Genomic DNA, 26,556 nt, shown 5'->3' on the forward strand with positions numbered 1-26,556 from the left:
TACTGAAAATATAGTTTAAAGAGTTCTATTGCGCCTTTTTTGTTCGGAATATTAGTTTGGACATTTTGCAGTCTATTGCTTATCCATAGACCAAAGATATTTTGCGCAGAGGTCGTCTCGAAGGGAAGACATTTGCAAACTGTAAAAAAAAACATTTTCTCCCGAGTTCTGGGTCAGTCAGTGTGGAGGACTGGAACGCGTTCATCCTCGGGTTACGCGGCACCGCGAAGATTAGAGTGGAGAATCGCACACTATTCACCAGAAAGACAGCGGGGGAGAAAAGGTAAGACTGTTGCTTACAACCGTTTTTTTCCTTCAAAAAACTGCACATGCATGTAAATTATTTTTTTTATTACACATGGTAAAGGCTATGTAACTATTCCGAAGGCGCTAGCCTATTAAGTCGCTGGTAGCGCATTTAAGTTCGTTTGAAAACTATTTTTTTTCCGTCAGTGTTTTCATTCATTGAGTGACAGATGCTTGTTGTATAAAGTTGCGGAGAATGCCAACATAGCGCCTGATTAAGAAAAGAATAGAATAAGCATCATGCATTAAATAATTAAAAATGCCAAACAATACTTGCCGAGTACTGAACCCTATTTGAAAATGTGTTTACTGTACGTCCAGAACACGGAATCACAGCAATGGTACAGCTCCGTTAGAAAAGGCCGACATTTCAAATTAAAAAGACCTTGTTAATTGAACCATTTTCAGAAATCAGTTGGCTAGTATTTCGATTTTTATTACCATATCTTTGTTATGTAAACAAGCTGATGATGAGCTAGGTCTTAAGATCAATTTTAAGGCTTGAACTATGTATGTCATGGGCTTTTTCTAAAGGCGACCCTGACGATGATGATGATGACTATTAATTTAAATAAACTGCGCAAAATTTTACAATCATTAGCATTGTGTATTTATAAACTTAAAAAAAAACATTCAAGTGTTTATTTGGCACAAATTAACATCTAAGTGTTAATATTTTGTTAGATTATAAAGGCTACTATATACATTCTTATGTATAATTATACATTACCTAATCAATAAGCTATTGTGGAATAAAGACCTTATTTTTAGGGAGATGTCTTTGAGTCAAATATTTAAGCTCTAAAGTGTAATTGCATGAATTTGCTAAAGGAAATGGGCAGAAATTGTCTGAACAGGTCTGCAGGTGTGGTGTGAATGAAACCTCACAGTAGATATTTGAGATTGACGCTGTTTTGTTGTGTGTACTGATAATGTTTAGAAAACCTAAAGCAGTAAAATCATCCCTCCCAGCCCCAATAAACACTTGACATTTGGGATCCTCCACAGAATTGCAAGATAAATCCTGTAGTTTCTACACTATAGATGAGACTCAGGGGGAACATTATTTCAGTATTCTGTTGTTTGATTAATGTTGTGTTCCATTGTTTCCCTCAACCTATGTCATGGGAAATTTTTCTGTAGTGCCACCATAGGGAAGAAAAATGGAATTAGAAGGATAAAAATGCATCATCAGGCTGTTTATTTAAATATTATTTATTCATTTTATTTTTTCCCAAAGATTGAAGAATTGAATGTCCCCTCTGCCAATCCTTGGAGCACTGGAGTAATGTCTGCATGTAAGGAATGAGACTGTCTCCGGAGGGACTAGTCTCCAAAAAACAAGACCACTTCCCATCTGTGTGAGATATACCCACGCTTTTTTGGCACAATTCTCTGGCCATCATTTCCAAACCTAGGAAGACGTGGAATCTCCCATTTTCTTACCTGCCTAGGAGTGATAAAAGAGGCATCTTTGTGTGTCTGGTCCAGCCACTGAGGAGAAGCGGTTCAGTGTTTCTCTACTGTTAGCCTGTCCACTAAAAAACATTTTGCCTTTCCAGCTGATGCTCAGTGCACCCAGTGCGGCCATATTTTATTTGGGCTCACATTCGCCAGGCTGCTTTACCTCAGATCTTTGAATTACTTTGTGGCTTCGCTGAGCAGTGCGTGTGTGCTTGAGATTTTTGTGTGTGGGCAGGGGGAAATTTTTACAGGAAATTAAAGAAAAAAAAATCTGACTAACAAGGAAAAGTGACCCAATGGCCAGTTTTTAAGGAAACGGAAGAGGGAGCAACTTTTCATTGATCACCCTACAGTAAGCCATTTGAATCCAGACACTTTCCTTCTTACTGCAGTCTTGAGTTTTTTGTTTTTGATCTCATATTTCCTTAATTTCACATTTCCTTTGCCTTTTGTGTTCATTTCACTCCCCCTCAGCCCTCCTGCTTCCTGACCACCATCAACTTCCTTCCCCTCCCTAAGATACGACTCCTCTCTGTTTTATTTTACAGACCTCTGTCTCTTATTTTACAGACCTCTCTGTTTTATTTTACTGATCTCTCTTATTTTACAGACCTCTCTGTATCTTATTTTACAGACCTCTCTGTTTTATTTTACGGACCTCTGTCTCTTATTTTACAGACCTCTCTGTTTTATTTTACAGGTCTCTCTATCATATTTTACAGACCACTCTCTCTTATTTTACAGTTCACTCTGTCTTTTTTTTTTTACGGACCACTCTGTGTAATTTTACAGACCCTACACCCTTATTTTTGAACCTGATATTTTTCCATCATCCTCTTGCTAGTCTTTCTCTCCTTGGCTTCCATATTTTCACCATTGTTTATCCTGTATTGCCCACTGTTCTGCTTCATTGGTCTCCCTGTCCCCATTCGTGGCCTTTCTCCCCTGTTTCCTGATCCACCCCCAGCCCCCACCCCCACCCTCCCAGTCCAACCTGGCTGGCACCATTCCAACCAAAAGGGAGGAGGACTTCCTCACGCTGGCCGCCTCCCGGCTGAGCCGCAGGAAGCGTGTCATCGGAGCGGCGGTGGGCGTGGCCATGGTGTTGGTGCTGCTGGTCGCCATCCCGTTATTGGTCCACAGCACGAAAGCGGGTAGCGCCAGAGGCGGGGACACCCACTACGAAATGCTGGGCAGCTGCCGGATGGTCTGCGACCCCTTCACGCCCCCGCAGAGTGGCCACGAGCTGGCCGTCGTCTCCCCGCCACCCCCGGACTTCACGGGACGTAGGGGGAAGTCCGGATTCCGCGGGAGCCCTGGTCTGCCAGGACCCCCTGGACCTCGCGGTCCCCCCGGAGAGCCGGGTAAGCCGGGCCCCCCGGGCCCCCCTGGGCCGGGACCTGGAGGATACGTACCTTCCCTCTACAGCCCCAAAATCGCCTTTTACGCTGGCCTCCGCAAGCAGCATGAGGGCAGCGAGGTGCTCAAGTTTGACGACGTGGTCACCAACGTGGGCAACTACTACGAGCCCACCACCGGCAAGTTCACCTGCCCGCTGCCAGGCATCTACTACTTCACCTACCACGTACTGATGAAGGGGGGGGATGGCACCAGCATGTGGGCGGACCTGAAGAAGAATGGGCAGGTCAGAGCCGAGACGATGAATCTGTTTTTGCATGTCCTTATGCCCTTGTTCCGAGGCACTGGCTCCCTCCCAGCTTGCACAAAGCCTTTCAGTAAGGCTGCAGGGAATAACAATGTGGCAGAAAAGTTATTCCAACTTTTTATTTTTTCTACATGTGGCCAAAACTTTCCCACCTACATTGTAAATAGGTACATATCACACTAATATGCCTACTTCCAAAGGAAAACATACTAGTGATGTGTTTGAGAACCTCAACCTAAACTAAAGGGAATTAGCTATCATTTAGCTAGCTGCACTGTGTCACTGTGTTTTTTGGGTTTGCTATTATAGTTCTCTGTGCTCTCAATATATCCTCCTTCCCTTCCCCTTCACTTCTGTTTGCTTTTCCTATGTATATGTGAGTCTTTGTGAGCAAAGCGTGCTTTTCTGGCAGGCTCTCTCACTTTCCCCCTCCCCCTCCGTAATCTCTCTTCTGTGAACATACCCACTGCCTCTTTTCACCTGTCTGTTTTCAAAATAACCTGAGACTATAATGCACCTGTTGTTGAGACTCTTATATAAAACTCACAGCACTGTTGACCGGAAAAATTGGCTTAGTGAACATGTACTTAGTGAAGGTAAGATGGCCGTAGCCTGTGACTGAAGTTAATGCTGGGTATGTGTTGAAGGGATGGCTACACATGAAAGGTCAAAGGACAATAGTTATTTGCCCACTCTGTAAACAGTTCAGCTCTCAAACTTTCAGCATTTACAATGAAACTGAAAAAACTTGAATAATCCTGAGTAACTCTAAATATTAGAGATGGGAAGAGAAAATACAGAAAAAAAGAATGAAAAGGAAGGGTGAAAGATAAAAAAGCAGGAGTATGTGGAGAAAGAAAGGAATATAGAACTAGGGATGACTGAGACCAACATCCTGTTTGACACCTAGAGGGGGGCGGTGGGGGGGGGGGGGGGGGGTAGAGTAACAAAACGCAGCCCTTCGGATAGGAAAAAGAGCATCTTCAGGCCAGCATTCTAAGACCATTTTTCCTGAGGAATTAGATAGTAGAATGCATGCAAGTGACAGACTGGTGACAACGAGTCTAACGATCCCGAATCACAGTGAGTGCGTGTGAGCGTGGCGGAACACAACAGCTGGGCAGGCATCCTGCGAGATTTACAGCCTTAAAACAAATAAATAACAAGGATGGAATGAGCAAAATAGCAAAACTTTCCATCTGTTGCTAAATGACAAGTTGGGGAATTCGACTGTTGAGTGGTGGATTATAGTCAGTTCAAAACATCACACAACTGCGATTGCAAAGTTCGTTTCTGCATAGTATGAAATAGTTACTTCGGTGATGTTACTTGGTATGCAGTCCCTTAGGTTCTATTAACAGAAACTTTCAGATAAAAATGAGTTAATTCTGGTGAAAGCTGAACTCACTGATCTGTATTTGTGGAAACAAAATAGCATTTAAGTAGTAAACACATAGGATTTAATAGTGGGACAAATTTAGAAAGAAACTAAACCTTTAGAAACCTTGACTGAATCCCGGTTCCCATGCCTGCATCATTGGACTATGCCTGCATCTCTTTGCTCCAGTTATCCACTGCTTAATACCAAGAGACCAAGCTTAAATTCTGCAACAGGTTGTCCATTTAAAAAAAGCAGTCCATTTAAAAATGTATTGTATCTGGATGAAGCCATAATTCCCATATTTATTTGTCCATCTATTGTGAAATGATGCAGTATCATTTCTGAGCAAGACCATTTATATTTTTGCTCAATGTATGGGCGGTATGTACAATTTTCTAATAAGAGTATGTTCGTCAGGTGCATTGGAACACAGCTGTGGAGCTTAAGGTTTACTCTAATGGTAATTTATCCAGACATGTACCTCCTGGCATATTCAACACCAGGCATGGGTGCCCAGGCACTGCTAACTGAACTGAAAGTGATCCATTACACAATAATCATGATCATTTTTTCAGGTATGCTTGCACAAAACACAGATCATTGAACGATGCGTTACAATATGAAGACGTGGCACAATAGACACAAAAAAACCAAGTGTTTAAGTTGCCCTTTCTATAAACCAAATGTCAGAAGATTCGGAACACGACATTATTGTTTGATTATGAATGATCTTACTGCCTTACATATTCTCACAGTCAATACATATAGATACAATACAATACAGGGCAATACATATCTCAAGAGATGTGCCTGTCACTTTCATACCTCATAGAAAATACTTATTTGCACATCACATAAGTAAACAAGATTGTGAAATCAAGTGAAATATGCAACAGTATGTAGAATTTTCACTCCCTGGACACTAATTAACAGAGAAAGGGGGAGCGGGGAAGGAAAATAAGCATAAGACTAGAGAAATGACTTGATTTTGAAAAAAGAAAATTGAAGAGACTTAACATTTTATTGTCTTATAAATACGTTTAGCTTTGAGGAGGGGAACGAGGAAGTCATGTTGCCGAATAACAGAATGCTGTAAAATCAGAATGCTTCTTTGTACTGTTCTTAATCTAAACTGAACAAGGTAATGATAATCGATTGACTAATATTGTACACCTTAAAAGTGTGTGTGTGTGTGTGTGTGTGAAAACACACAGAAACAGAGCCAGAAATGGAGAGGGTTTTATATGGGTGTGGGGTTACCACATACACATATACAGTCATGTATTGTCATTCCTGTCCTCTCCTTCTGTTAAATCATTCATAGCCTCTAGATGAGATTCCCTTTTCTCCACCGGCACCCCCACTCTGCTTTGCTTGTCCATTGATTCCCCATTAATTATCTTTTCAGTCAACTAAATTATTTAACCCATTTCAGGTCCTTCTGAACCCGACAAACTTTTCAGTTCTGATGGGTAAAAATGAAAAAAAGCAGACGCACAGATTAGTAAACAGGTGCTCTAGATTGAGTCGGTGCATTATTTTAAAATCGGTCAAGAAAACACTGACGCAATTTCCAGCATTGAGAGAAATCTTCCCTCGAGATAAACTCATATAACACCAAAGGCACCACCGTGCACCTGAAGGAATATCAGTGTCAACATGCAATATTTACAAAATGTGTGCACTGTTTGTAGGGTTGAGTAACTTCCTCTCCCTTTGGATCTTCAGACTGTTCCAATTCCAATTACTGTACCGCATGTTGCCAAAAATGTGTGATTTTGAAATGATTTAACCACCTGTGTTAATGATTTTGAATGAGCACAAGACATCTCTAATTACACAGATTTTTGTGTTTTTTCAACTCCCATTTACTCTTTGTTTCCAACAAACATGTTTGTTTCCAAAAATCATGGAACATGAGCACACATCATACAGGAGAATGGAACACAAGCACACACATCATTCAGGAGAATGGAACACAAGCACACACATCATTCAGGAGAATGGAACACAAGCACACACCTTCAGGAGAATGGAACACAAGCACGCTCATCATTCAGGAGAATGGAACACGAGCACACACATCATTCACGAGAATGGAACACGACCACACACATCATTCAGGAGAATGGAACACAAGCACACACATCATTCAGGAGAATGGAACACAAGCACACACCTTCAGGAGAATGGAACACAAGCACGCTCATCATTCAGGAGAATGGAACACGAGCACACACATCATTCACGAGAATGGAACACGACCACACACATCATTCAGGAGAATGGAACACAAGCACACACATCATTCAGGAGAATGGAACACAAGCACACACCTTCAGGAGAATGGAACACAAGCACGCTCATCATTCAGGAGAATGGAACACGAGCACACACATCATTCACGAGAATGGAACACGACCACACACATCATTCAGGAGAATGGAACACAAGCACGCTCATCATTCAGGAGAATGGAACACAAGCACACACCTTCAGGAGAATGGAACACAAGCACGCTCATCATTCAGGAGAATGGAACACGAGCACACACATCATTCACGAGAATGGAACACGACCACACACATCATTCAGGAGAATGGAACATAATCACGCTCATCATTCAGGAGAATGGAACACGAGCACACACATCATTCACGAGAATGGAACACGACCACCCACATCATTCAGGAGAATGGAACACAATCACGCTCATCATTCAGGAGAATGGAACACAGGCACACACATCATTCAGGAGAATGGAACACAAGCACACACATCATTCAGGAGAATGGAGCACTACTAAAACTCAAAGCAAGTTACAGTTTGTGATATTAGCTTCCTGCAGTCTAGTTCTGCCAGTGTTTTGCTGCAGGCCAGTTGTTAAGTTGGCCTGAATCACCTCACTGGACTGTAGTGATTCATTCTAAGGTCAGTGATTCACAGACAGTGATCAGTGTTGACATGGTCAGCCTCGTAGAATCATAATGATGTGAGCCCGTCAAGTGAGTCCAGCCTGGAAAATTTCTCATTGAAATGTGGCACAATTCCACCAATTTCCCCCCCTCATCCAAATAATCATTTTCTTGTTTATTTAACTGATGTGGTCCTCCTCAGTATTATTTTCACAAAAATCTTAAGAATGTGCAGCTGGTTCCTTGGACAGTGCAGGTAGTTCCTTGAACAGTGCAGGTGGCTCCTTGGACAGCGCAGGTGGTTCATTGGACAGTGAAGGTGGTCTCTTGGACAGTGCAGGTGGTTTATTGGACAGTGAAGGTGGTCTCTTGGACAGTGCAGGTAGTTCCTTGAACAGTGCAGGTGGTCTCTTGGATAGTGCAGGTAGTTTCTTGGATAGTGCAGATAGTCTCTTGGACAGTGCAGGTGGTTCTTTGAAGAGTGCAGGTGGCTCCTTGAACAGTGCAGGTGGCTCCTTGGACAGCGCAGGTGGTTTATTGGACAGTGCAGGTGGCTCCTTGGACAGCACAGGTGGTTTATTTGACAGTGCAGGTGGCTCCTTGGACGGTGCAGGTAGTTTCTTGGACAGTGCAGGTGGTCTCTTGGACAGTGCAGGTAGTTCCTTGGACAGTGCAGGTGGTCTCTTGGACAGTGCAGGTGGTTTCTTGGATAGTGCAGATAGTCTCTTGGATAGTGCAGGTAGTTTCTTGGACAGTGCAGGTGGTTTCTTGGACAGTGATCACACCAGGTGTTGCTGGCCTGCTTTACCCTCTATCCAACACACCATTCTGGTTTTACCATTCACCTCAAGGTGATTATTTCTGGATATCTAATCATCAACAAGCAAAACCTTTCTGACCAATAATCTTGTAATGTTTACATTGCAATTTTCCCATCATGATACAACTGGGTGGAAGGAACAAAAGGCTGAGCAGAGTGAGGTGTTAATTGATTCAGGGGATGGTGAGGGGTCTCTCAGACATGTTTGTGTGTTATTGGGGGAAATGGCGAGGATATAGTGAATGAGTGGATTCCTTTGTGAGAAGTAGAATATTTGTCCATGAAGTAGATCTGACAGAGCTCCTATTGAAAATAGAAGGCCAAATCGCTTCGCTAACATCGCAGTGTCATAAAGGTTCGGCTGAGCGTATGGGCTGTACGAGCTGGTCAAAAACTCAAAAGTCTTGGATTTTGAACGCTGTCAAACAAGTTCAATTTAGCAGTGGACATCAAATGGGGGAAAGAACATGAAGATATGGCAGATGGAAAAAAATGACTGAAAAAAGTATGGCAGAAACAGACAAGTGAGCTGACGGGAGAGATCAAGGGAAGAGAGGAAGATAGATTACTTAATAGTGGAGAGAAGACAGTAAGCTGAGAGATGGAGCTTTGGGGAGGCCAAAATGAGGGGCTGGACATGATCAAGACAAATAAGACAGATGAGGAGACTTGAGCTTGGTTTACACATTTACGATTTTTTGGAAAACTGTGAGCGAGCGCTGCTCTGAGCCCAAAAGCAACACAGTGAGCGATGGTTTACGAGAGCTTTGAGACCAGGGAATGCCAGCTTGCGTGTGTGTGTGTGTCGCTGAGATTCAAGAAATGATTTCTGTCCTGCTCGTTAATCGATGAAGGTACCCTTTCCAAAGTAAAGGGCATAAATCCAGGACCCACAAGCATCAGAGTCAGCCATTTCACGTCAGTAAGAGCCAAGTTACTGAATAAGAAAATGTTTAAATGTCCAAAACTGTTACCAGCCATTGCTGAACAGCAAGTAACAAATGAGAACATTCTGGCAGCACACAGCAGCACAAAGCCTCCCCAGATGCAGGCCACCTTCCCTTCCCCTGACGGCTGCTTCAATAGCAGCACCTTGATTAGCACTTTCAAACTTTTGAACAATAATGAAAAGTGACTAGATTTTCAATATACCAAAGAACAAATTCAAATTTTAAAAATGATGTAGAATATTATGAAACATATTGTTGACTTGAAAAGCAGTCAGTTATGTTATGTTATGTTAAGGCAACTAGCCACAGCTAGTTGCCTTAACATAACATAACATAACAAACATAACAAACATAACATAACATAACATAACATAACATAACATAACATAACATAACATAACATAACATAACGTAATATAATGACGAGAACAGGCCATTCAGCCCAACAATGCTCACCATTTTCCTAACTAAATTAGTGCTCTGATTATCTACAGACTAGATAGTATCTAACGCTGTATCAAGCCCAGTCTTGAAAATCCCCAGAGTTTCTGCCTCTACTATGTGACCTGGCAGGCTATTCCACACATTGACTACTCTCTGTGTGAAACAATTCTTACTAATATCTGTATGGAATCTACCTTTTTTAAATTCCCATTTATGTTCTACTAACAGAACTCAACCTGAAGAATCCCTTGTAGTTCACTTTGTTGATCCCCTTTATGAATTTAAAAGCCTCAATCAAATCACCCCTGACTCTCCTTTTACTAAGCTTGAAGAGGTTAAGCATCTTAAGTCTTTCCTCATAGCTTTTATCTTTCATATCAGGAATCAATTTTGTTGCTCTTCTTTGAACTTTTTCCAGAGCCTCTATATCTTTCTTGTAGTACAGTCCCCAGAACTGCATAGAATACTCCAAGTGTGGTCTAACAAATATATTATTTAAGATAAGTATAACTTCCTTGGATTTATACTCAATTCTTTTGGCTATATATCCCAGCATCCTGTTGGCCTTTCTTACTGCCTAGAACCAGAAAGGCTTGCATCAACCATTACTCCCAGGTCTTTTTCAAACTGAGGACATTCCAATTTTTTCCTCCCATAAAGTAAGCCTGTCTAATGTTTGTATTTCCCACATGCAGAACTTTACATTTGGCTATATAAAATTTCAGTTGCCAGGTTTGCACCCACTTCTGGATTTTATTTAAATCTTCTTGGATTACTTCAGTAGCTTCCAAACTATTAGCTGGGCCTCCCAGTTTTGTATCATCTGCAAATTTGACTAATGTACTTTCTATGTCCCTTAACAGTCGTCATTGAGTCATACATTAAAAGACAAGACTCATTCACTGCTCAGCATCTTTGAACTTACTGCCTCTAGGCCACAGGTTCAAAGTCCCACTGACAGGGAAAACCTGAACTAAAAGATCCTATAGAGCACTATAGCTGCTTCAGTGCACCCAGTGAAGCCACAAACTGGGGACTAATACAGAAAAGCACATTTGTGAAGAGATTTAGGTTACTTTATTGTACCACGGTTGCTGGCATTTGTCATGAAGCCATGCCAAAATTTCATTTTTTATTGTGAAGCGGACAATGAAGCTTTTAAGCCATTTACCATTTTGTTTTATGTTCTTGTATTCAGTCCTGACCTGCAGCCAAGACCTAGCACCACAGGGGTTGCAGCTAGAAGGATGGAGAGAATTATTGCTTCGCCCATAAATTGTTTTTGATGATATACTGCATCAGGATAATGCAACCTATGTTAATAAGACCGAAGGAAAAATACTGTTGTCATACTGGAGGGATGGATCAGAGCTAAGCACCATGCTTACGCACTGACACTGTCTGCAGTTTGCTTCCAGCAGTCCCCTCCTTGGCAGCAGCAGCTGTGATGCAGTTTTGATTGATGACACTTCTTTACTCGTCATCTTTTGACATGAGAATGACTCGCTCCTTTGTGATTGGCAAATATCTGTGATATTTGAATGCACAGATAGCTTGAGTGGGAAATCCTGGGTTGAAGTTTATAACCAGCACCACTATACCAATTATCTGTGATTGCCATGGTTAGGATTTCAAGAATATAGGATAATATAACAATTACTGACAAACTCAAAATGCTACAGAAATACTCAATTCAGTTTTTATTTATATAGCTCCTTTTACAGAGACACTGTCTCACTGTCAAGGACATTTTACAGTGGAAATACAGAAGAGAATTGGGCCTGAACCAAAGAAACCAAGGCCTGAACCCCCCAAAAGCAAGCAATTGAGGTACAAAGAAATTCCCCAATGGGGAGAGAAACACGTAAACAGTGGCAAGAAAAAAACTCCCCAATGGGAGTAAATTTCAGGAGGAAACCTGCTGAACCCTGGAGGGGGGTCAATTCTCTGCTGGTTGGACAGGTGTAATGGTTACGATAGAATGAATGGTAACAGACTTGTAACGAGGGAGCTATGAAACGATAAATTGGCTTGGGCAGGTTACAGTAACAGGTAGCACATTTTCCTTCTCTTCAAGAATATAGGATAATATAACCATAATTGATATACTCAAGAAAATGCAGCAATATCACAGACTGCACCTTTAAAACCTATGCGTAGTTGATTAAAGAAAATTAGAAATTGAAATGCCTCAAATTAATTAAGTATAATATTACATTTTATAATTTTAATATGTTAGGCATTTTGCTGATGATCTAATCTGGATTAGTACACAGGATCCAGTATTAATTTAGTGAACATTTAGTATTCATTCATTCATTTAAGAAAAGGCCTAGACTTGTAAATTGCCAACCTTCCAAGTAGCAATTAATGAGAGTGCAATGGTCAGGCCACAACACAACAGTCATAGGTAATTCTTTGTCACAAGAATTAACATGTGGAAGTGGAGGTAGAAAGGGGCCTTTTGGAAGAGAAATATAGATAGGAAAAGACTAGGAAGAGGAATATGGGAATCAGGGAAGAGAAGGGTGGGAGGAGAGCTAGTGCTTGAATAGATGGGTCTTCCGTTTACAGCAGGGAGGGACTCTGCTGTCCTGACTGAGGGGGGCAGGTCGCTCCTGCATTGGGGAGTCAGTAGGACTGAGGGGGGCAGGTCGCTCCTGCATTGGGGAGTCAGTAGGACTGAGGGGCAGGGTGTCCTCATTGGGAGTCAGTGGGACTGAGGGGGGCAGGTCGCTCCTCATTGGGGAGTCAGTAGGACTGAGGGGGCAGGTCGCTCCTGCATTGGGGAGTCAGTAGGACTGAGGGGGGCAGGTCGCTCCTGCATTGGGGAGTCAGTAGGACTGAGGGGGGGAGGTCGCTCCTGCATTGGGGAGTCAGTAGGACTGAGGGGGGCAGGGTGTTCCTCCATTGGGGAGTCAGTAGGACTGAGGGGGGCAGGTCGCTCCTACATTGGGGGGTCAGTAGGACTGAGGGGGGCAGGGTGTTCCTCCATTGGGGAGGCCAGGAGGAGTGATGACCAGGCCATCACAGGGAGGGGAGAGCCAGGTGCCTGGGGTAGCCGAGTACAGGTTGGGGTGCAGGACCGGACCGTGGCCTGAAGATATAGGGGTGCAGCTCCTTTAGCAGCCTTGCACACCAACACCACAGTTTTGAATTCCATGTGGACGTCCACCAGGGGGACAATGGGAATGTCGAGGGAAGTGACATGAAATATCTTTACATTAACGTTATGCTGCTTGATGAAATATATTTACATAAACATTAATAAATTTTTACATAGTGCTGTACACTATTAACATTATTAGTGTTGTACATTTAGTTAAATAATTAAAAATATGAATAGCTATTTACAGTGTGGGCACTGGTTCGTAGTATAGTGATATTTAATGCAGTACATGCCATTTATTCAGCATTGGCTAAATGATAAAAAATGTAATCTTTTTTTTTTTCATTCACCTATTCTCTGATGGAGTTACGCACTTGATTTAGAATATTCTAGAAGAATTCTTAGCATGGAGATGTGACAGCTTCCCTCAGATTGAACAAAACTCAGAACTCATTACGCAGTCGTAAGACTTAGCAGAGGCCCGCTAGCACTGAAATTTCAGAATAATACTTCCCCTTTCCCCCGGAGCAGTGCTCTTCATTATGTGACCTGGCTGCGCTGCATGGTGCGTTTCTGCATTAACATACGGGCCTGGCAGCAGCCTTGCTTCTCCACAGGCATGCTCCCACCGTCTTCCAGATAATGAGCAGAATACGGTTTCTGCGCTCATCAGAAACTAATCCGTTTGGACTAAGTCTGTGTCTCCCTTTCAGGAGACAGTGGCCTCAGCTCGTGCGTTTTTCCTAAACAGAGATTTCCCCAAAAACGTATGTTCAATTCAATACCTTTATTGACCATTTTGTTTAAAACTGGGCATTTGCCTCTGGGCTCAAAGACGATTTCAGAAGGCAACAAAGACACAGCACAATAAACTACAATATATAATAGCATAACGTGATTAGGGGATACAGCAAACCACCCAGTGTTCCTCTTGTTGCTTGCATTTGAAACCGGACTGCCGTAAATGGGCTCTAACACATTGCTGACACATTTTACTTGCTCATGGAGCCCGGTGGCCCTGTGGAAATGAACTGTATAAAGATGTAAAAAAAAAAAATTATGATTTTGTTTTTCTAACTGTTTGACTTGTGTCGCATGAACAAATTCGTAGGTGGATCTTTTCCTCAGGATTAAAGGTTTTTAAAAGTGAACTGTGAACTGAGTATTTTTGAATCTACTACACGTTGTCGCCTTTTCATATGCAAGTTGTGCATATTAGCAACTAGTTGTTATTGTGAGTACAGAACAATCCATAAAATGTATACTGCCGCAGTAATACGCAATTTCATAAATGTAAATATTCGCTGGCAGCCTTGCAGGCCATTACATTAAATAAATATGTAATGAAATGTACATTGAATAAAATATGAAAAAGTACAAATCATTATGTATTCCTAAAGTCTTAATGAAGCATGTGTAACTCCCTTACATAACATATACATAACACAGCACAACAGATAAATCACACTACCCCCTTTATAAACACATCAGTCATTTATAAAACATTCATAAGCAAATGCAAGGCTTTATGACCAATGATAAAACACACAAGTTCCTGTTTTGATGATGCAGAAAGGCCAGTACAAGTGTGCACTGATATTTTCAAACAGCACAGAAGGGTAAATGGGCACGAGATTAAGTTTGTGCTGATGTTGTTGTTTTCTTCCTTGCTTTTTCAGCATGTGCACACTGGTTGGATAGAGTGGGCCAATATCATTATTTGGGGCAACTGCTCACTTCATGATTGGACCATTCCCTCAATATGTTATCCAGAGGAAATAATCCTGATTGGCTAGTGTTGTATTTAAGTATCATTTCAGCGGCAAAACTGATCCTGACAAATTTAAATTCTGTTCTTATTCTGATGCACTTATATGCACATATAGCAGCATTTTCCAGCTGTAGTTGTGTCCTGTCGGTCTATGGACTCACCTGAATGAAGACCAAAATACAGCACATAATTGAATTGAATGATTTATAAAGAAATTATGCCATGGTAGTCTCAGTCAGCAGACTTTTATTTATTTAATTTGAATTGCCATAAAGCCTGGAAATTTCTAAACTCCTTTCTTAAAAGTCTTGGGATTGGAGTGTAGTACAATCACAAGTACATACACACATATACACAGTTCCTAAAACATAGTGTACCATTTGTGTATATAAAAGTGATATCAAATCGTAACTAATCTGTCACCAATACTTTTCACATAAACTGAACACGCCACATTCAAAATAAATGCTTCACTGAAGAACTTTTGAGCTAGTGGGCCCGTGTTTCTTGAAATATATAGATATTTATATTTTAATGTGGTGTTTATGCATATGACCAGGCCAAGTCAAAATTAATTTAAAGAATGGATCTTTATGGTTTATTTGCTGACTGGTTAAGGTAAAATTATCCCTGCCCACCTTTAATGAGAGAGAGTGATTGAACTGACAACATAAGCAAGCTATATAGCTTATTGTCTGTCTTAGCTAGCTGTAGTTTTGGGCATGACAGCTAGCTAAGCTTTCTGCATTGCAGTGTTACAAGCAGTGGTGTAGCCGGAAATTAAATTGCAGGTGGGCTTGAATAAAAGTGGGTGGGCCACACAATTAATTCCATAAATAGCTCAATAGCATTTACAGTATATTACAAGTGCGAAAGTGTTCTGCTATGCCATGGCCTGCTGTGTTACACTGCTCTTGTTGATCTTTTTGGTTTTGCCTACTTATGTGGAGGTTTATTTGCAGTAATACTGATTTTTCATTACTATTAGACTTAAATATTGTGTTAAACAACTAACATTACAGGTAACGTAAACTAATCGATGTCCTCAAAACATATCGGCTCGAGAAAGTCTCATAAATCAGCTGCTGAAAATGAATGAAAATTTGAGTCGAAATATAAAAGTACATGTTGCTAACTGAAAGTCGCTCTGGTCATTCATTTAACACGCGCCCCCTCCCTGCAGTCTCATCTACAACTACACCCCCCACCCATTACATAATGGACAATATTGTCTATCTTGGCATTCATAAAAATATTCTTTCACCACTAAAAGATCGTATTCCGTCATAGCAACAAGGTGAACCCGACAATAGCCCTAAGATATGCCAATACAGCAGTGAAAACGCTGCTCACATAACAAAATAAACGAGAAAAGGTTTTTTAAAATGATACCATGTCTACAGTCAATATCTGGGACTAAATATTGAATAAATATACAACCTTACCGTTGGTTTTACGCGTAGAGATGTCCCTTTTGAGAGTGGTCATATATTGTCTTGGACAATCCGTTTGTGAAATATATGCGCATTTGTGATGCCTAGGTACCTTCCAAAATAGCTGTGCGTAATACCACACGTGTTGTTTACGGCGTTGTTGCCCTTTTTAGTACAGTCTGGCTTGATTGACAATTCATTTATTCAGTAGGTGAGAGTCTAAGCTTTCTAACGATGTATAACATGTCTAATTTTGCTTTTGGAATAGCGTTTTTTAAGTCAGATAAGATTTTCTTATCATCGCATTCAGTTACACATTCACTCTGTGGTAGCAGTAAAAGACGCTGCACCTAACGAAACGTGGTCAAAGATTTTTCATAATTTCTTGGAAAAAACTATTATTATTGAGGACTTCTGGGCATAGCTAAGCCATATGTTTGCTGATAGACCTAGCTGAAGCCGATTGAACTGTATCGTTGATTTACTGTCTCTGTCTCCATCCACTGAACATAGATTTCATCATTTCTATGTAAGTAGGCTATTACTGCTCAAAATATTTCGGTTATATACGTTTTTTTTTTTATTGAGTGTCTTTAAATAGGTTAATGGTATTATATAATGTGGATATTTCACACTGTAATGTAAGCGTTAGTTAGTAATGTAATAGTTTCGTGAAGCATGCAACAGTGATGACGTGAGAGCTGGAACATTGCCAAAACGTGGTGGACGGTTGAAAATTGTTTTCATGTCATCTCATCGCCATACAAGAAAACATACGAGAGTACAGAGTTTTAGTGTTGTCTTTGTATGTTCCCAAATTTCTGCCATTTTAAGACATTACCATAGCATTTAACATAACGTTTTTTTTTTTTACGCCAAACATGAAGTTCTGCACATGTTCCGCGCAAGGCATCATGGGACATGGAATATTGTGGAGAATTCCTTACCTGAAAGTTCGTTTTTTTTCTTGGATCAAATAAAAGAACGTTTAAAGCCATGAGAATCAATCAAAGCTCGTTGGTATTTTCATCCCTTTCACTTAGTCTTTCGGCTTCATTCCCTAGTACTGTATTCGTGGAATCTGCGGACTGAATTTGGATGAGCTCGATTGAATAGATGTTGAATAGATGAAAATTCTTTCATTAGGCTAAGTAGGGGGAGGGGTATCGTATCAGCTGGGAAATTACGCTCTCAAAGTAACGACGGTGACAAGTCTGCATGTCTTTTTTATTTTTTTGCTGTTATAGCTAAAAGACGAGATGCGAGTTGCACACTAGGATGGGCCTAGGCAAGAAGTGGGCGGGCCTAGGCCCAGCCTGGACCACCCGTAGATACGCCCCTGGTTACAAGTGACGTGGATCTGTTACATGTGCTACATGCAACCAACTTTGCTGCCAAAAGCTCAATAAAGCAGGAGCACTACCCACGTGTGCTATATAGCTCTCATCGCTGCCCCCTGCTGGCTCCACCCATGCATGCAGTAGCTCTCATCACTGCCCCCTGCTGGCTCCACACATGCATGCTGTAGCTCTCATCGCTGCCCCCTGCTGGCTCCACACATGCATGCTGTAGCTCTCATCGCTGCCCCCTGCTGGCTCCACCAATGCATGCAGTAGTTCTCATCGCTGCCCCCTGCTGGCTGTACCCACATGTGCTATATAGCTCTCATCACTGCCCTCTGCTGGCTCCACCCATGCTTGCAGTAGCTCTCAACGCTGCCCCCTGCTGGCTGTACACACATGTGCTATATAGCTCTCAACGCTGCCCCCTGCTGGCTGTACCCACATGTGCTATATAGCTCTCATCGCTGCCCCCTGCTGGCTCCACCCATGCTTGCAGTAGCTCTCATCGCTGCCCCCTGCTGGCTGTACCCATGCGTGCAGTAGCTCTCATTGCTGCCTCCAGCTGGCTTCACCCGTGCATGGAGTAGCTCTCATCACTGCCCCCTGCTGGCTGTACCCATGCGTGCAGTAGCTCTCATCGCTGCCTCTGCTGCATGCTGCTATGTTACACCTACAGGCCAGGAGGGGCATGTAAAGCACCATACAGTCATGTCATGTGTGATCCATCGCCTAAACTGGCCCGCAGTGGTAAAGTGGAGAAGGCAGCCAGTGGTGATTAATAAACATACATAGCCCTTATGGAAATTGGTAGTGTAATCATAACATGCAATCATAACTTATCCATGTGAATATGTCATGTGTATGATGTAAACAATCTAGTGTTTATCTTGTAATCCATCTTAGCGTTACTGAAATGAACATGCAATTTTGACACGAGCTGTTTCTGCTGATGAGGAGGCCATTTCTCCCAACACTAAATCCTCACTTTTAAGCTCTGTGGGCAGACAGATGTCTGCATTCATTCAGTAATATGACATCTACATCTTCATCTTCAACTTTCAGAGACGTTTGGACCAAGGTGCTGTGTGTTTGTGTGTGTGTGCGGGTGTGTGTGAGTGAGTGCTTGTGTGTCTGTGTGTGTATGTGTGTGTCTGTGCATGTGCATGCGTGTGTGCTTGTGTGTGTGTGTGTGTGTCTGTATGTATAAATATAAATATGGGGTTAACTTTGCCGTCTTTTGGCCAACATTAATGTGTGGGTCTCACAGATAATGACACCTAGAGAGCTGTGAGTTAACCTTTAGCCAGCTGTAGGTTATTTAAAATTGGACAGATGTGACTTGAATTGTATAACATTAATTCATATAATAATGCAAATTTGAAGTGAGATTTTTCATTTGATCTTTAGCATTAGTAGGCTATATTCAGTAGGCTATAGAAGGAACACATGGAAATGTGACTGGCTAACTTGCTGTGTCCACGGAGATGAATTAACAAGCAGTAGATAGCTAACGTCCTAACAATAAGTCAACTAACAATAATCACTGAAAATCTGGATAATGTTTATAAAAACAACTCAATGGCCTCTGACTGGCCTAGTTAACAGCTTGGTAGCTATCCAGCGAATGATGATGTATGCCTTCCTGTCAACCACTTGAGACAACTACCTGTAATATACAGCTTTGAAACCCCTGCAAATATAGTAAAAACTGTACGGAATTTAGCTAGTGCGCTTATAACCACAACTAGAAGAGCAGCATAGATATCTGTTTGCTAACTTGATAGGTAGGGACCAAACCTCTGTGTTAGTGTCTGTGTAAGCAGTAGCATTAATCCTTTGGTAATTATTATGCAGCATATATGTACAGTATGTGGCATGTCCCATCTAGAGTGGGACCAAATGTTATCTGTTAGAGTTGGTTCAACACTGTTAGAGTTGAATTAACACTGTTAGAGATGGTTCAACACTGTAAGAGTTGAATTAACACTGTTAGAGTTGGTGTAACACTGTTAGAGTTGAATTAACACTGTTAGAGTTGATTTAACACTGTTAGAGTTGAATTGGTAAATGGTAAATGGACTGCATTTATATAGCGCTTTTATCCAAAGCGCTTTACAATTGATGCCTCTCATTCGCCAGAGCAGTTAGGGGTTAGGGGTTAGGTGTCTTGCTCAAGGACACTTCGACACGCCCAGGGCGGGGTTTGAACTGGCAACCCTCCGACTGCCAGACAATCGGTCTTACCTCCTGAGCTATGTCGCCAGCTATTAACACTGTTTGAGTTGGTTTAACACTGCTGGAGTTGGTTTAATACTGTTGGAGTTGGTTTAACACTGTTAGAGTTGAATTAACACTGTTAGAGTTGAATCAACACTGTTAGAATTGGTTTAACACTGTTAGAGTTGAATTAAAACTGGTCATTTTACTGTGTATACATGGCTCTCATTGCTCTCAGCTGTATTCCAAGCTGAAACAAAAACAGAGATTTTAAATGTGAAACACGAATAAGTAAATTTGGGAGTCTGGGAACTCAAGTAATTCAGTTACCCTGTCGACTAGGGGTTTAATCAACATTACCCTACTAAATATTTGATATATTTATTTTTTCTTCAAAAATATGGTTTGGCATGTTCAGTCTAGGGTTTGCTAAAGAATTCAAATTGCTTTTGAGAATACAAAAGATGTAACCATTGAATTTTATTTAAAAAAATAACCTAAAATAAAATAACATAAAATAATTATGAATCAAAGTTAAGGAGAACTGCTGATTTGAATTTGGCCAAAACTGAGGAAAAATAATTATTGAATTCAGGCATATGTACTGTATGTGCTGTATGAGTTCAACGTCAAGAACTAACTACTAACAGTACATTTGTAAGTAATTATATAATTGTAGAGTGACCTACTGATTATTTTTAATCCTTTTTTATCTCAAGACCTCAAGGATCTGATATACAAAGCAGTGTGCCTTATTATTAACATACAATATTAAGTAACATTCCTTAACAGTCAGAAGAAAATGACTCCCATCATGCAATCTGCCATACGCTATGCTGAACGTGTGGGTAAAGAGCAGAGAAAGAGAACAATATGCAAACAGGCTCATCAGTCTCTTCCACATGACTCATGCCTCCACCGTAATTAATTAAATCAGCTCATTTTTCGGAAGCAATTGATAGAATGGCACTTACTGTTCACTTCTCGTGTAGCAGCATAATACAGGGCTCGTCAGGATTAGAAGGTACTAATTACCGAGTGTTTGAGAGGAAGGTGTTAGCAGGTGCTGCGAGCTACTGTCTGTTACTCCTGAATTAATGACCACTTTTTCATTTCTCCCCATCAGTCGACACTAATACGCTAATAATGTGGGCGCAGCTGAAATCAGACAGCAGCGGCAAAAATGCACCCTCAGTTTCACCGCTCGCTCGTCGACCTGACCCTTTTTATTAAGTAGCGTTTGGAATGTTTGATAGTAACTCAGCCTGGGACTGGTCGATTTTATATAATTAGTCAATTTTGAATGAATTTAGAAAACTGCTAAACTGAGAGGTGAACGTACAATCAGGCACTTAAATATCACAGTGACAGATAATTTATCAAGGGCCTAGTTTCCTTTTACTCTGACAGAATACCTTACTCCTGGTGTTTTGCTTTTGTACACAACCAGAAACCAGCTTTTTTCGTGCTGTCTTCTCAAGGAAGCTACAGATAGGGATTACAATGGATAAAATATACAACTGTTGGGTTAAATGTAAATTACAGCTATGCAAACACAGGGTTGTAGATAGGGAAAGCAGAAATGAGACAGGCACCAGTTCTCCTTAAGCGAGGCAAGAAAAGCATGTTTTTATTAATGTATTTACAATATCTGTATATCTTTCGAAGGGTTGAGTGTTGAGGTAATAAATTAAGCCAAAGTGATAATGGGGATTTTTTTTGCTTGATTTCTGGCATATTTTCCCTGGCAGCCCCAATCTCCCCTTCCTCTTGTCACCACTCTGAATATTCAAATTTTAAAATAATTGCAGGAATCTGTTATTCCATCCCCAGAACTAACATACGCCATCTCCTTTACTTTCTTTTGTCTTTTTCTTGTGCGTGTTTTTTTCTTCTCTCTCCCTCAAACGTCATTCGCTCTTTTAATAGATCACATAAAGGTCAGGTTCTTTCACACAGGAGTATTAAAAATGTCAACTGATAGAGACGGTCATCCATGGTAATATGTGTCTGCTTTGGGGGGCGATGTGCCCGCTGTTCAAATGCACTAAAATGAACCTTTATGGGGAAGAACTAAATACTTTATAATTTCACACCTTGAAAAGTGGGCCTATGTTGTGAAAGATTCAAATCAAAGCAGACAAACAATCAAAAGATGTAATCAAAATGAAAGTGATCTGCTCTGTTGGGTAATTACTGATAACTACAGTTTTCCCATGTTTTCATGTACAATAGGCCGAATACATCTTTTAACCCTCCTGGTAAAAAAATTCTTTATCATCAGTCAAAATTTGTAGCTGTGCTCATCAATAAGGGACTTTTTATAAATGCGCTTCTCATTCAACCACATTGGAGAACAACAGTGAAAGAAGCACAACGTGACAACAAGCTTCATACTGAGCTATGCTTGTTCATATCAAGGTGAAATTAAAAACAAAAAGCCATATTAACTAATCAAAAAGTACAACCCTTTTAAGATGGATTGAACTGTATGCCGATTTGGGAATTCTAATTAAGATACTGTTTAACCACCCTAAGGCTTTTGGCATGACATTTATTGCTGAGTCCTGGCCGAGGTGGAGTTGTGCCATGGGCTTCTGTACTGTACACTAATCCCCTTAAGAGGAGGAAAAGCTATTTTATAAAAATACTATAAAATAAAAATACAACAGTTTTTCCTGCTCTCACTTGCCTGCTCACGAAGCACATAGTCCCATGGGTGAGTTTAAGAGCTACTTTACAATCATCTACACTCTGAGGGGTCATTATACTGCAGTAAATTAATTGTGTCAGTGTTATTACCAGTGGAGCAGGTCAACTTGAAAGTAAACAAACAAAATCACATGACTCTGGGATCACTGCTTGGTCAGTTCTTTTATTGCCTTCAACAGCCCCCCCCCCCCCCCCACCCCACCAAAAAAAAAACCTTCAGTTGTCCCCTTTCTCCCTTGTCTGCCTCTTGCCATATATACTACCAGTATACTATAAAAATGGCCGACAGCTGCCCCCTCTCTCACTGGTATTTAACACGGCCATCTAATGAAATTCAGAGACAGAACAGGACTAACAGAGGTCCTGCTGCCCCCCACCCCAGACAGAGACCAACTCCCAAATCAATTTCCATCTCCTTTAGAGCTGACAGTGATCCAGATACCCCTCTCTTCCCCCTTTCTCAAAGAAAAGTTATGTTTCATTGATATTTACAGAAAGAATACAAAATAAAAATACTAAAAATAATGTAGGCACAGTTTGGCCTGTCTGTCAGCCTCACACAAGAATAATCCCTCAAAGACCCAGAAAGGTGTCTTTGTGTGCAGTATGTGTGAAAGAGCAGCAACTGGGAAAAGAAAGATTTGCATTCCTGTCAGGTTTCATTTTATACCCAAAGGACAGTAGGAAGCTAAGTCAATTGCCATGCAAACACAATTTAGCTTTTAAATGACATGTTATGAAGAAAGATTTTGTAGAAGGCAAGAAATAAATGAGTAATACATACATCCTAATTTTAAATAGCTGGTAATTGTGAATATTTTCAAACCTCTGAGCTTGTGACAAGTGCTGCTTATTTGTTGATGTATCTAGGAAAAAAAGCTATTTTTTCCCAGCGTTACTAAAATAATGAGCTCCCTGTTTGGGTGTCCAGCTAAAGCAGGATGGATCCGAGCCGCCATCCACCCCACAAATCTGGCATAGAGTCCTGTTACAATTATAAAAACATTCTGTGGAAAAATGAACACTTGTTAACATGCATGGAACAGAATACATTGTGGTTAGATTTATTCTTGCCCTTAATCGGCAACTTAAAAATTGACAACATATACATTCAAGCTAAATAGGATTCCCATACACATTTTGGGATGCTAATATTATGTATGTGTTGCAGTTTCTCACTGTACTACTTTCAGGTATTGCCACCGTGGTCGTTGGTATTGATGATGTCTGGTTACCAGTGAAGAGAATACATTTAATGAGTTGGAATGGTGAAGTTTCAGCTCTTTGTAAGTATTCAAAACAGCTTGAAGTTGCACATAACAAAGCTTTGAGTGTAGGATTATTATTTTTTCAATTATTTTTCTCTCTCAATTTTGAAATTCCTAATGTTCAGCTTGACAGGTGGATTTGCGGACATTTAATTAGCAAGCGGGGAGGTCACTGGTGTGCAACCAGGCCCTATCATCCCGGATGACTGAAACATTCTCATCCCTGGGCGACACTAGAGACAGTTGTCTGTCTCCCTGCATCGATGCCGGCCAAGCAGAGCAGGCAATACCTGACTGTGGTTCCCATCCATGCCCTGGTACATTGCCTTAACAGGGCAAACCTCCCAACAGCCCAGTGGAACAAGATTACTGATTGATCTTAAAATATTGAAAACATGAATTTTTAGTTCTGTACCTTTTATTTGTAGTGAGACAGATGTACAGCATTATGATGAAGCTTAGTATGTAATATTTTGTGGTTGGTATGCCATTTGTTAATGAAAAACTAAGGAATACAGCTACATACTGTAGCTGTAGCTGCACGCAAATATTCTAATTAGAAAAAAATCACCTGTCATAATTTTTCATATGTTTTCAATTCTTGTAATTAAGTGGAACGTGTAATGGCTGCTGCTATATGATTGGCTGATGGCAGCCATGTTTTTTAAAATTATCTGTTGATATTTGGATGCCCATTTGGGGACTTGTACAGAAATGTACAATACCAAATTTCAACCTGATTAGTGAAACGTTTGAAGAGTTATTGCCATATAAACTTATCTGCTTGTTATAGCACCACCTATTAGCCAAGAGGTGTTTAAATTTGTGTGCATCCTCAGAATCAAGGTCTACACATGTTTGGTGAAGATCAGACATAGGGCTCTATCTTATACCCGGTTCAAAGTAGCGCCAAGCGCAACGCAAGTATCTTTGCTAGTTTCAGACCGATGCAGTTGTCATTTTCTCGTCCAGCGGCCACGTTGTTTAAATAGCAAATGTACTTGCGCCCATCTGAGCGCCCATTGGTCTTAAAATGAGGTGTGGTCAGGCGCATTGTTGGCGCATTGCTATCTTGAGGCAGCGAAAAGCGATTACGTGATTGACCAACAAAAACCTAGTCTTAAGTCAATGGCACAGTATTTTACTGTTATTTTAAGGGCGCATTATTAAGACAGTAATATGTGCCTACATAGGCGGGTGCACAACGTGCGATATTTTAAAAAAATACATGTCATAATGGTTAGTCATAATATTGATACTATAATATTAATATTATGTGATATATATTAACATAATATAACATTTGGTGGAATCCTGCTGTTGCCATAGATAGATGGTCTGCTCGCGTTTTCACAGATTATCCGCCGTTAAACTAGCAAAAGTGGATTTGGACACGCCCTAAATACACTTGCGCCATGTGCTTTAAACCGTGCGCTTAGATTGTTAAAATAGAGTCCATAGTGTTCACTTGTTACAGCAAAAATAACCACACCTATAACAATTTAGTGACATCATGGACAAACCGTTTGCACATCAAAAAAAGTGATACATTCTGGGTTACACTAGGCATGCTGTGTCACCTTTTTTGGTGAAGAATAGATGTACTTTGTAGAAGAAGAAGCAAAAAAATATGTTTTTGTAAAATTCAAAATGGTGGAAAATCAAAATGGTTGCCGATGTTGTTTCTTGAGGCAAAGTTGTCAGCTGAAGGAGTAGGATCTATTGATAAATAATATGATTTTCCATTAACCACAGTCAAAGATACACTCTTTGAAAATTTGCATATTTGTTATATCACCCATTAAAGGCTGACATATTCCAAATATTACTTGGTAGTACCAAGTCAATAGGTCAACATACTCACCAAGTTACATGATGATCAGCCATTGCTTAACCTGTCAAATTGCTGCTGACATCAGTCTGGCTGATGATGGCCATGTTTTTAAAGATATCATCTGATCTTTTAACCCACTGTAAGGACGTGCATAGAGATGTACAATATCAAATTTCAACCAACCTGGTCAAACAGTTGAAGAGTTATAGGCATTTATAGGCGTTATCTGCTTATTATAGCACCACCCATTGGTAGAGAGGCATTAATATTTTCATGCTTTCCCAGAATCAAATACTGCACTCGTATACCAAATTTGTTGAGGATTGGACATGGTGTTCACGAGTTACAGCTATTTTAGTAAAAATGGCCACAGCAATAATAATTGGTTTACACGTAATGGGCAGTTTGTAGGATCAAAAAAGGTCAAACTTTTTGTCTGTGTTATTCTAGGAATGCTCTGTGTCAGATCTGGTGAAAATTGGATAAACTTTGTAGAAAAAGAAGGTTTTGAAAAAATTCAAAATTTTATTTTTAGACCATACGGTACAGGAGTTATCAAAAATATTAAAATGGTTGTGTTACAGCGCTACCATCAGGTTAATAAGTGCCTCTGTGATAATTTCAGTATTTTGAGGGCATAGGAACGTAAGTTTTGCAGCTCTGCAATAAACGGTTTTTACTCCCCATTCTGTTTTAGTGGATAATAATAATAATAATAACACCAACAATAATAATCATAATAATAATAATAATTATTATTATTATAATCAAACTGAACAAAAACTATTGTGTTCCAGCAGTTTCTGGTCCATTTTAGGCAGGGAATTAAAAAAAATATATCTGATAGGTAATGCTATAAATCTGAAGCTGGGATTCTGTCCAGCTATGATAGCCTACTACTTTAATGGCCTCATTTTTATGCA

At 40.6% G+C, this 26,556-nt stretch overlaps 1 protein-coding gene across 1 annotated transcript in view; it reads left to right on the forward strand.

Moving 5' to 3' along the window:
- The first annotated feature begins 2,792 nt into the window (after nucleotides 1-2,792).
- The window catches only part of LOC135238183 (complement C1q-like protein 4), a 48,478-nt gene continuing 24,714 nt past the window's right edge, over nucleotides 2,793-26,556 (forward strand). The window contains exon 1 of the mRNA XM_064305898.1: nucleotides 2,793-3,415. Coding sequence (XP_064161968.1) covers nucleotides 2,870-3,415 — 546 coding nt within the window. The 5' untranslated portion in view covers nucleotides 2,793-2,869. The remainder of the gene's footprint in view (nucleotides 3,416-26,556) is intronic.

This window comes from Anguilla rostrata, chromosome 13 (assembly GCF_018555375.3).
Source record: "Anguilla rostrata isolate EN2019 chromosome 13, ASM1855537v3, whole genome shotgun sequence".
Lineage (NCBI taxonomy): Eukaryota > Metazoa > Chordata > Actinopteri > Anguilliformes > Anguillidae > Anguilla > Anguilla rostrata.